This window comes from Mirounga leonina, unplaced genomic scaffold (genome assembly GCF_011800145.1).
Source record: "Mirounga leonina isolate KUSES-001 unplaced genomic scaffold, KU_Mleo_1.0 Mir_154, whole genome shotgun sequence".
In the NCBI taxonomy this organism is placed as follows: Eukaryota; Metazoa; Chordata; class Mammalia; order Carnivora; family Phocidae; genus Mirounga; species Mirounga leonina.
Genome location: NW_023270389.1, coordinates 769237 through 780699, shown reverse-complemented (window position 1 = coordinate 780699; position 11463 = coordinate 769237). Strand labels below are relative to the sequence as shown.

General features: G+C 56.8%; 1 protein-coding gene across 1 annotated transcript; it reads right to left on the bottom strand.

Moving 5' to 3' along the window:
• Positions 1–872: 872 nt before the first annotated feature.
• Positions 873–8471, bottom strand: CHRNB2 (cholinergic receptor nicotinic beta 2 subunit). The gene is made up of 6 exons (XM_035009469.1): positions 8356–8471; positions 7082–7227; positions 6874–6918; positions 6305–6414; positions 4642–5542; positions 873–1062 (listed from the first exon to the last, which is right to left on the bottom strand). The coding sequence occupies exons 1-6, from the start codon at positions 8417–8419 to the stop codon at positions 892–894; spliced, it is 1437 nt and encodes a 478-aa protein (XP_034865360.1). The 5' UTR covers positions 8420–8471; the 3' UTR covers positions 873–891.
• Between the last annotated feature and the right edge of the window lie 2992 nt (positions 8472–11463).

Below are 11463 nucleotides of genomic sequence, written 5' to 3'. Positions count from 1 at the left end.
TGGTCCCTGGGAGCAGGGTCAGGATACAGCCTCCACAAGGCCCACAGGACAGAGGCAAAGGCCGTGCTTTCTGAGGAGCCGATGACGGCAATGAGGTTCTGCCTCCGCCCCGCTCAGGTCTGCTTGTGGGGTGCGGCCGGGCCAGTGCTGACTCTCTCCTGCCCAGCCCCCTCTGCTGCGTGCAGAAAGGCTGGGTCTGCTCAGAGCTAACAGCTTCACTTTCCTGACTCCAAACACCGGTCAGTTCAAGTGGGGAGACCGCCGAAGAGCTTGCATTTTGTGCACAGTTGGAGGACGTGGTTCCAAGCAGCCAAGGAAGGCTCCCAACGCAGGGGTTTGATGCCCAGCCTGGCCCGCCCCACCCGGCCCAAGCAAGAAGGAAAGTGGGGGGAAGTCCAGGGGTGCAGGGACCTGGGGCTGGGCCCTGGAGCCCCTAGAAGCAAGGGGCTGCGGGGCTGGGCTGGAGGGCCCCCAGGGGTCTGACCACAGCGCCAGGTAAGCCCCTGGGCAGACCTGCCAGCCCAGAAGCCGGGTACCTAGGCAGGGGCCCTGGGACTCTGCCCCGACCTGGCCCCTTCCCCATCAGACTTCCCTCAGAGGGGAAGGCCCAATCTCCATGCCCCATCTCTCAGCCTTCATGCCCGACCAGCAGCACTCCCGCCCGGCTGCGGTGAGAAGACAGGACGGCAGCGGGTCCAGCCTCCAGCCTCCAGGGCGCGCTGTCTGTCATTCACCAGCGGGGCTGGGAGGGGCTGGGGGGGGCGGAGAGGAGAGGCTGGGTCTGTGGCAGCGCCTCCCCCCCCTCCCCCCCGTAGCTCACTTGTCCCTCCTCCCCCCAAAATGACTGTGTACAGAGGGCAAGGGGTGGAGCGGCGCGGAGCCGGGAGGGCCTCACTTGGAGCTGGGTGCTGAGTGGTCTGCGTGCAGAAAGGGAGCAGTGGAGTAGTTCTGGAAGAGAGGCTGCAGGAACATGCCAATGGTGCCGAAAACACAAACGAAGACAAAGATCCAGAGGAACAGGCGGTCGATCACCATGGCAACGTACTTCCAGTCCTCACTCACCTGGACAGAGGAGACAAAGGAGGCCGGGGTATCAGTCACATGATGCAGGACAGGAGTGAAATGGGAACAGGCCGGTCTCACCACACACACACACACACACACACACACACACACGCCTGTACACACGCACCCCCCTCCTCTCCCTCCACGACCCCACAGCGATTTTTCCAAAGTGTGGCTCCCAACTTGCCTGCTTAAAAGCCTCCAGCGGCCCCACCACCTTCAGGGCCCATCCAAACTCCCAAGTTTGGATTGAAGACCCACCCGTGACAAATACGCACCTACCTACTTACCATCCTCTTCCTCCCTCTGACCCAGACTTACCAAAGCCCCATGAGCGCTCTCAAGTCTCTGTGCCTTTGAGTTTCCTTTCTGTCTAGAATTCTGGTCTTCCCTTTCTCTGCCTGGTGAACTCCTACACATCCTCTAAAGCCCAAACCAAATGTTACCTCTTCTCTGAAGTGATCTTTTCTGATACTCCTGATCAGAATGAACCACTGTCCTCTCCGGACTCCCTCAGCAGGTGGACACATCTTGATCACAGTGTTTTTACTGCACTGTATTGCCATTTCAATTTGCGTGTCTGCCATCCTACCCCGCCCCCGGCCAGCTACGAGTTCCTAAATGACAGGGACCCTGGCTGATTCGTTTTGCAGTCCCAGCCTGTGCAAAAGAGTGCCGTTATCGAGTGAATGGCTGGCTCCACAGGCCCCCGTCCAGCCGTGACTGTCTGGGGCAGCCCATCCAACAGCAGCCGCTCCAGCATGCAGGCCCCAGAGGGTGAGCACTGGTCCCAGACGCGACCAATCCATCGGAAAGAGGATACCGTCTGGGTCTGACAGCTGTCACGGGGCCGGCCCCCCTTGAGCCTGAGTCAGGGCCTTTGCACACATTCATTTGGGGGCCCAGGAAGGAGACCGCTATGCACCTTCATTTGGTCGGCTGCTGAGCAACAGCTTGCTCGCACCGGCTATGGGCCTGGCTCCGTGCCAGGCACGGGGGTGTGGCCAAGAGCCAGACAAATGCTGGCTGTGGCTCACTGTCCACGGAGGGAAAGGGGCACAAATAAGCAAGACTAAAGTAATTACACGCTGGTGGGTGCTGATAAGGAAACAGAGAACTGAGAGAGAGCTACGGAGGGGAAGACACACTGGAGGGTGTGGTCTGGGATGGCCTCTCCGAGGAAGGGACACTGAAGGTCACGTTGGAATGTAAGAAGGAGCCAGCTGTGGCCGGAACAACGTGAAGAAGCAATCAGACAAACCTGAACCGAGGGCCAGCCCACACCCGTCAAAATGTTGACGCTATGAAAAACAGAGCTGAGAAACTGTTCCAGATCAAAGGAAAAGAAAAAGGTAGGACAACTGAGTGCAATCTGAGATCCTGGATCAGGGTGGGGAGCGCTGCAAAGGGCATTACTGAGAAAGCTGGAAAACTTTTTTTTTTTAAAGCTTTATTTATTTGTTTGAGAGAGAGCAAGCAGGTGCACATGGCAGTGGTGGGGGGCAGAGGGAGAGAGAGAATCTCAATTCGACTCCAAGCTGATACAGAGCCAGATGCAGGGCTCCATCTCATGACCTTGAGGATCATGACCTGAGCCAAAACCAGGAGTCGGATGCTTAACGGACTGCACCACCCAGGTGCCCCAAAAGTTGGAAAACTTTTCTTTTAAGGCTTTATTTACTCATCTGAGAGAGAAAGGGAGAGCATGAGCAGGGAGGAGAGGCAGAGGGAGAGGGAGAAGCAGGCTCCCCACCAAGGCAGGAGACCAACATGGGGCTCAATCCCAGGACCAGGAGAAGCTTAACCATCTGAGCCACACAGGCACCCCCGGAAAACTTTTAATATGGATTTTATATCAGTTAAAGATATTATATGGATGTTGAATTTCCTGAATTTGGTCACTGATCCTGGTTATGCAAGACAACATCTCTATTCTCAGGACAAGACACACTAAAGTATTCGCGATAAAGGGTCACAATGACTGCAACCTACTCTCAAACAGGAGAGCGAACATTAATAGTAATAATACTTTTTTAAAAAATTTATTTGAGAGAGAGAGAGTGTGTGGGCGGTGGGGGGAAGTCGGGGAGGGAAAGAATCCCAAGCAGACTCCCCACTGAGGGCAGAGCCGGGTTGGGGGCTCAATCCCACAACCCTGAGATCATGACCTGAGCCGAAATCAAGAGTCGGATGCTTAACGGACTGAGCCACCCAGGAGCCCCAGTAATACTTTTTTAAAGGAAAAAAAAGAAGGGCATTCCAGGCAGAGAGACCAATGGGTGCAAACATCCTGAGGTAAGACAGAGCTTTGCTTGCTTAGACTAGTGGGCCAGTGACCTGAGCCAGGGAGGAGAAGGCACAAGGTGAGAAGGAGACATCGCATGTTGGAGGAAGGAGAACAGAGCTGACTCGGGGAGACTCCCAGGAGACCCTGCCCCGGTCCGGGAAGGGCTGGGGGAGGCCTACCGTCCCGGGAGGACCCTGGAGAGGTGAGGAGGAAAGAGATAGCTGAGAGGACTTTGGAGACTGTGCTCACAGGGCAGGACTTCCGCTGACTTGGATGGTGGGGGAGGTGAGAGAGAGAAGAGTCAAGAATCACTCCAGGTTTTGGGTCTGAACCTCTGGGTGCACGGTGATGCCGTTTACTGTCAGATGGGGAGACTGCAGGAGAAGCAAGCCGGTGGTGGGGCTCAGATGGAGCACTGGGGCTTGGACGTGTGAGGTCTGAGATGCCGGCGCGGCGTCCAAGTAGGCCACGGCACCGAGCACCGAGCGGACTGCGGCAGGGGCGGCGCGGGCGGGGCGCGGCCGGGCCGCGTCTCCCCGGGCCTGCTCCCGCCTCCGCCCAGCAGGCACGTACCCTGCTCCCTGGCCAAGCCCCCTCCAGCCCGCCGTCCTGCCCTCCTGGGGAATGGAAAGGCCAGGCTCTCAAGCGCCCACCCCCACCCCGAGCGGTGCCGCTGGAGCCGCCCTCCCTCACCCCCAAACCGGAACGGCTGCATCCCAGCGGAAACCTGGCCGGTCACCATGGCAACCACTGCCGGTACCCGCAGGCTGACCGCTGGCCGCCGCCGCCCGTAGCACTCTGCCCCTGCGCGGGCTCGGGGCTCCCGGGGTCCCCCTCCGCGGCGGGGCCCGCGGTGGAAAGAGCCGGTGCGCGCACAGCGGGGGCGCTGCTCTGGGAAGCCCCCGCCTCCGCCTGCCCCTCCTCCAAAGCGATTCCCCCAGGCGTCCCAAAGGCGCAGAAAAGGGGTGTGACTTGGGCCTCTGCCCCCACCCATCTTCGACCGCCCCCAATTCCGCCCCCCGCGGGACGGGCGAGGGACCCGGAGCCCCTCGTGCCGAGAGCTGCGATCACCAGTCACCAGCTCGAACTCGGGGGGCCGGCGGGGGCTGGGCCTCGGGTCGCGGCCACCGGCCGGCCGCAAAGCCACCAAGGCCCCCCGCGTCCCCGCCGCGCGCACCGACTCCAGCCTCCGCGGCGCCGCCTCCCGGAAGCCCACCGAGGAGAGCCCCAGGAGGCCACGGCGGCCGCGCCCCGCACTCGCGTGGGCCTCGCGTGGCCGCGCCACTCACGCTCTGGTCGTCGTCCTCGCTGCGCACGTGGTCCGCGATGAAGCGCACGCCGTCCACCGCCGCGCGGAGGCCGCAGCCGCCCGCCCCCGCTCCGCCTCGCGCCGGCCCCGAGCGCGCCTCCCCGCGGGCTTCCCGGAAGAGGAGGGCGCCCGCCTCGCGCTCGCGCTGCCGCCGCCGCAGGCGCAGGCCCTGGCGAGCGCAGCGGGGCCGCGGCTGCTGCATGAAGAGCAGCGCGGGCAGCCACTCCAGGAAGACGACCTTGACCCAGGGCGCCATGGTGTGCGTGCTGGGCGAGCGGTGGTGCACGTTGAGCACGCACACGCTGGTGACGATGGAGAAGGTGACGAGCACCATGGTGAACATGAGGTACTTGCCGACGAGCGGCACGTCCAGGGAGGTGGGCGGCACGATCTTGGAGATGAGCAGCAGGAAGACGGTGAGCGCCAGTAGCACGGAGATGCAGAGGGTCATCTTCTCGCCGCAGTCGGACGGCAGGTAGAAGACGAGGATGGCCAGCGAGGTGATGAGCACGCAGGGGATGATGAGGTTGATGGTGTAGAAGAGCGGCTTGCGGCGGATGATGAAGTCGTACGTGATGTCCACGTACGTGGAGTCGTCCGGGTTCTCGTTGCGCCGGCCGGGCAGCGCCACGATGTCCCACTCGCCGCTGGGGGTGAAGTCGTCCAGGCTGGCCACGTCACTCTTGAGCACCAGGTCGATCTCCGTGCGGTCGTAGGTCCACGAGCGGAACTTCATGGTGCAGTTCTGCTGGTCGAACGGGAAGTGCTTCACTTCGATCTTGCACGCGCTCTTGTAGATGGCGGGCGGCAGCCAGAAGATGCTGCCGTCGTAGGAGACCACGGCGTTGGAATAGAAGGACACCTCGTACATGCCGTCAGCACTGCCGAGGGAGGAGCGCGGTCAGCCCCGGCTCACGCGTTCCTGCACACACACACACCCCCCCATCAACTCGGCCCTGAGCGGGAGGAGGGGAGAGCCAGGTCTGAGGGTAACCACCCAGGAGTCGGCAGAGGTGGGGCAGGAATGGAGCAAGAAGGGGACCTGGGTGAGTTGGTGGTCAGGAGGCCTGTGAGGCCTTTTGGAGGCAGAAGAGGGTGGATGACGGGGGCTGCCTGCTACTTGTCGTGCAAGCTGGTTGCTCCCCATGCAGAGGAGACGCTGGAGAGGCTGGGGGAGCCAGGGAGGCCAGAGTAAGGAGCCCCAAGCAATGAGGGGGACAGGGGCAGGTGGGAGCAGGAGATGCACCCACTAGTGATTTAGGATCTTGGAGGTAAGTGGGATTATTGCAGGAAAGGGGACGGAACCCAGAGGAGACCCTGGGGCCTCCAGGTTCTTTGATCCTGAACAATCCTCCAGGAAAGGCTATTCTTGAATCCATATAGGCGCTGGAGCTGTCAATCCTTGTCTCTATCCCACTGCGGCTCCCAACAATGGGACTCCGATTTGGCGGAGAGGGGACTGGCCATGGCCCAAATCACCTTGGGGTCGTCTGGGTCTGTCTGCTGCATAGTGCTGGTGTCTGTGCCAACAAGAAGTCCCTTCTGTCCCGCTGTGCGAGCTAATTTACTTTCCCTAAGAGCCCTTCCCTCTCAGAGCACCCTGTGGTCTCCTCCAGCCTTCCCGTTGCTCCAAGGCCACCTACTTGTTGTACAGAACCACATCTGGGAGCCAGATGTGTTTGGAAGGGAGCCGAACTTTCTTCATGTTGTCAAACTCCTCGGGCTTCCAGGTGAGCCGATAGTCCTCCCATTCCTGGGAAAGGGAGAGAGGGAACCTTACCAGCCCATGCCCTTGCTGAGGCTCAAGGTCAAGGACAGGATGGGAGGTGGGGGAGGAGGGGGGAGGCAATCTGGCTTGAGGAGGCTTTGAAAAGGCATCCCCTCCCCACAGTGACTTCCCTGCCCAGCAAATGTGGCTCATAAGATAGTTTCTCATTTAATTTGCACATCTAAGCTATTAGAATCTACATTTTACAAATAAGAAAATGAATTTTGTAGAGTTTAACATGTTCAAAGTCACAGAGCTGGTGAGTGGAAGCACCAAGTTTCAGATCCAGTTACTTAGCACTCCAAAGTCTATACCTTTCTGCCTTTTTTGAGGAGATTAAAAGAGGAGGAAAGCACATGCAAAAACAAAACAAAACAAAACAAAACAAAAAACAAGGAGGGAAAAGCAGACCCGGGATGTGCACTGGGCAGGAAGAGCACTAACCTGGGTCAGCCAGACATTGGTGGTCATGATCTGCTCCCGCTCGTGCTGCAGGGAAGAAGAGAAGCTGCTGAGAAGGCCCCTCAGCCTGCAGGCTCGCTACAACCACCCATGGTCCTTCCCATACCTCCCCAAGCCTGGGGAGATCCAGGGGAGTAATTCTGGCTGTTTGACTTGAGTAGCTGGGCAGAGAGTTTGGGCCCCCACTCACCACACTAATGAGCTGGGCCAGGGACACCATGAGCTGTACTGTCACCAGCTCTGAGCCATTGGTGGCTGGACGAATGAGCTTGTTGTACCGGGAAGGATCCAGGAGATGCTCTACCAGCCGCTCCTCCGTGTCAGTACCTGAGACTCCTGGGCGGGAGGCAGGAAGGAAGGAAGTAGGCAAGGAGGGCCCACCTAGCATCCCACTCTCCCTAGGCAGTGGGGCAACCAGGCCAAAGCAGGAGCTCCCACCTCTCCATCCCTAAGGACACAGCAAAATGCTTCGGTTATCCCACGGGGGCCCCTCATAGAGAAACCCTTCTCTGAGATCACCAACCAGGAAACCAGACAGCCTCACACAGATGTCTCCAGACTAAAAACCCATTCTGCAAGGATTAGTGGAGACCCGCTCTTCCTGCAAGGTCTCAGACTATGGTTTCAAAAGACTTGAGATTTATTGTTTTCACAGCTTCTCCCAAAAGATCCCTGCAGTTCAGGAGGGTTTTGGATGGTGGTGAAAGGGAACAGCTCTTTATTTCCCACCACACCACCTTTCTCCTCAGTCAGGGACCATCTGTGCATACAAGTAACATTATGCGCCTCCACACGTGACTTGGGCCCTGACCCCACCCCACCCCCACCTTCAAAGGCACTGGGTTGGCGAGGATAGCTGGGCTGCCTGCGCTGTGTGTCAGACGTGTATTCAGTCCCCAGTTCCACACATACGGGAGCCCACCTCCCATGAGATGGCATGCAGGTGTGGGAAGCTCATTTAGCTGCACAATCCGTTTGTACCCGCCCCTCCACAGACTCTCTCTCCTGCAGCCCTGCACAATGTACCCCCACCCCTCAGCCTGGCAGAGCGCCTTCCCTTCCAAGTCTTCCATCCCACCATACAAGAGAGTTGAGAAGTCACTTCTCTCCCCTTCCTGTCTTGCCCGGGTGGAGTGGCTGGAATCAGGAGCCCAATGTGGGGCACAGAAAATGATGGAGAGCTAAGGGAGGGTGCCCTTCCAGGTAGAGTTCTGGAGATAATGTTTCACGGGAAGTCAGATGGCATCTCAGCCGCAGAGTGTGACCTCCTGCCACCCCAGAAGGCCTGGGGAGACTCCCTCCCGTGCCCACGCTCTCCCCACCACCATTGCCCGGATCTCCCTCGCTTCCTTGCATCGCCTACTCCTTGGGGGATGTCCTCCTCCCAGCTCGGCCGCCCAGGCGTCCCCCCGCAGGCTCCTCCATCTCTGGGGGTCCCCCTTGCAGCTTGGAGCCCGGCCTTACCGGCGCGCAGCCCGAGGAGGCCGAAGCCCAGCAGCAGCGCCGCGGGGCCGGAGCGCAGGGCCATGCCGCGGGCGGGGCGCTGTCCGCGGTGCTGAAGGAGCGCCCGCGCCGCCGGAGGGGCCCTGCGTGCGGGCGGCCGCGGGGCGGCGGGGCGGCGGGGCTGCGGGAGGGGGCCGGCTTCTCGCTCGCCCCGGCCGGAGCAGGCGGACGCTTTCCCAGCTGCTCTTCCAGGGAACACAACTGGGACAGTGAGGGGGAGGAGTCTCCGCCCCGGAGGCGGAAGCGCCGGAGCCCAGAATAAAAGGGGGTCCCAGGGTGGGACGTTCTGCGGCTAAGCTAGCTCGCCGGACCGGGGAGTTCTGGAGCCCCGAAGTTGGGGCGGGAGGGACCTGAAGGACTCTGAGAAGGGCGGGAAGAAGCAGCGCGAGCAAGACCAATAGGTCAGGACCCGCTTAGCACAGGGGCCAGAATGAGGGGCGGGAGTCGGGAGGAGTTTCTGGGGTCCCCGCCCTCCTTGTTTGCTCTTACCAATCCAAATGATCCTGTTTCCTTGGAAGGCTCAGGATGCAGCTGAGAGAATGCATTTTAGGCCTTTCCAGAGATAGGGGGCTGTGGGTTTGCTATTTTTCAAAAGCAAACAGCTTTGGAGTCTGGAAACAGCATCCCTCAACCGTCCCCTTCTCTACCTCCATGAACTCCCTCAGAGGCCGACCTTCCTGCCCTCCCCCAGGGGGCCTGAAAAGAGGCTTTCTCACTCCCATTCCTTTCCACCCCAGTCTTTGGCTTCTGTGTAACAAAGGGGATCAGAGGACCATTTCTCAGAGGCCAGCCCAAGATTAAGCTAATGCAAAGGAGAGCAAACAGAGCCAGAGGATTCACAACTCAATGACGTCTTTGACCATGAAAGCAATTAAGTCTTCCCTTTTCTCTTAGGTGGATTTTTGTCACTTACAACTAAGATTATTGACTAAAGCAGCCTTATCATACATCCAGGCTCTGTCTGAGTCCCTCTCTGCCTACTTCTTCAGCCTCATCTGGACCACTCCACCCAGCTCCACACTCCAGCTACTGGTGAGGTCTTCAAATCATGGACATTATCCACCCCGGCCCCTGCCCCATCCTCCACACTCCAGGGCCTTTTAACCTGTCGTTGTTCCCTTGGCTCTTTTATCACCTGTTTCCCCTCAACCACCTTCTAGTCAACTTTGAACGTTTGACAGAAATGTCACTTCCTCAAGGAAGCTCTATCTGACCAAGGACTAAGACAAATGCCCTGCTATATGTTCGCAAAGGATGTCCAGTCGATGAAAACCACCCTAAGGCAGTGGTTGCCTCTGCCGACAGATCATGAACCTGCACAGTGCCAGGCTTGTCATGAGGACTCAACAAATAAGAAAAGAGGCTAGTATAGGACGGACATCTTCTAGTGTGTAGGGGAAAATTCCTTCTTAAAAGCTCAGCTAGGGCGCCTGGGTGGCTCAGTTGGTTAAGCGACTGCCTTCAGCTCAGTTCATGATCCTGGAGTCCTGGGATCGAGTCCCCGCATCAGGCTCCCTGCTCGGCAGGGAGCCTGCTTCTCCCTCTGACCCTCCCCCCTCTCATGTGCTCTCTGTCTCTCTCATTCTCTCTGTCTCAAATAAATAAATAAAATCTTAAAAAAAAAAAAAAAAAGCTCAGCTAAACCTTCCTCTATACCCAGTATCATCACACTCATTTGGACATGAATTAGACTGTGGTCAAAGCTGGATTTAAGAAAATCAGGATATTTATTTTACTTTAAAGTAAAATGATACTGAGGGCATGGTTTCCATGAAAAAGCTCCCTCCACCAGCCCATTGCCTTGAGACAATCAGTGACTACTTTCTCTGTACCAGATATTAGCTGTTTTGTCCATAATGGCCCTATGTCCTTTCTAAAGTTTTCTCTTATCAGTGAATACTTCATGCTTTAATCAGTTATTGCCTGTTACTCTCAGTGATGGCTTACACATTGGCTTTACAGTGGGTGTCTTTTATAAATTTTTGATTATGTGTTTATTTCTTTTCATTACAAATATGCTGTATGTTTATTGTAAAAAAATTAAATACATAATCAAAAATAAATAAATCCAAGAAACTGATATTTAAAAAAATAAATAAAAGCTCAGCTAAAAGCAACTTATTTAACATGTCCTCAGTTCCTGAAATTGAAGGGCAAAAACAAGACAAGTACCGGAAAAGGAGAAGTGAGTGGCCACAGGCCCTGTGATGCGTGGCAGTGGGCACAGACCTGCACAAGCTGCAGGACAGATGCATACATGTAATGATCTCCTAAGAACGAAAGAAATCTTGGAAGCGAGGAAAGGAGTGGAGACTAAAAGCCTTAAGGAAAAGAGAAGAAAACTGTGCAATCACTCCATTTGGTGAGAGGATCCGAGGTGGGAAAAAGACCCACCTTCAACATTTCAGATCAACATTTGTTGGGGATCTACTGTTTTCAATGATTGTATAGGTGTTGAGGATACAGTGATCAAAGCACCTAGCTATTAAGGAGGTCACAGTTTGGTGGCAAAGACTTACTACATAGTGTGGTGACCGCTCGGGTAGAGATATGAACAAGGTGGTACGAGGAGGCGAAGGTAATAGTTCCTGAGCATCTGCAGGAAATGGACATGAAACTGAGATTTCAAAGAGGAGGAAGCCAGCAAAACAGGGTGACTTAGAGGCATTTCAAAGTCCTGAACAAGAGGGGCGCCTGGGTGGCTCAGTCGTTAAGCGCCTGCCTTCGGCTCAGGTCATGATCCCAGGGTCCCGGGATCGAGCCCCGCCTCGGGCTCCCTGCTCAGCGGGAAGCTTGCTTCCCCCTCCCCCCCTCCCCCGCCTGTGTTCCCTCTCTCGCTGTGTCTCTCTTTGAAAAAAAAAAAAAAAAAATTTTAAAAAAAAAAAAAAAAAAAAGTCCTGAACAAGAATGCCAGGGAGCTGTACATGCAGATGTACTTAGTACTTAAGATTTTTCTCTTTTGGTGGATGCAAGGTGGCTGAGGAAGGCTGAGTGTTCTCTGGAATGGTTGCTTGTTTCTGGAATGATGGACTGGAGGGTCATGGGCTTGCTTGAAGCCTTTGGCTGCTC

What these genes read in the sequence shown, in the direction of transcription:
- CHRNB2 (XM_035009469.1), bottom strand. Translation starts at nt 8,419, where the DNA reads ATGGCCCTGCGCTCCGGCCCCGCGGCGCTGCTGCTGGGCTTCGGCCTC. An exon ending in CCTCCTCGGGCTGCGCGCCG is followed by an intron (nt 7,228 to 8,355) that starts GTAAGGCCGGGC and finishes CCTCCCGCCCAG; the next exon opens with GAGTCTCAGGTACTGACACG. An exon ending in GATGTGGTTCTGTACAACAA is followed by an intron (nt 5,543 to 6,304) that starts GTAGGTGGCCTT and finishes CTCCCTCGGCAG; the next exon opens with TGCTGACGGCATGTACGAGG.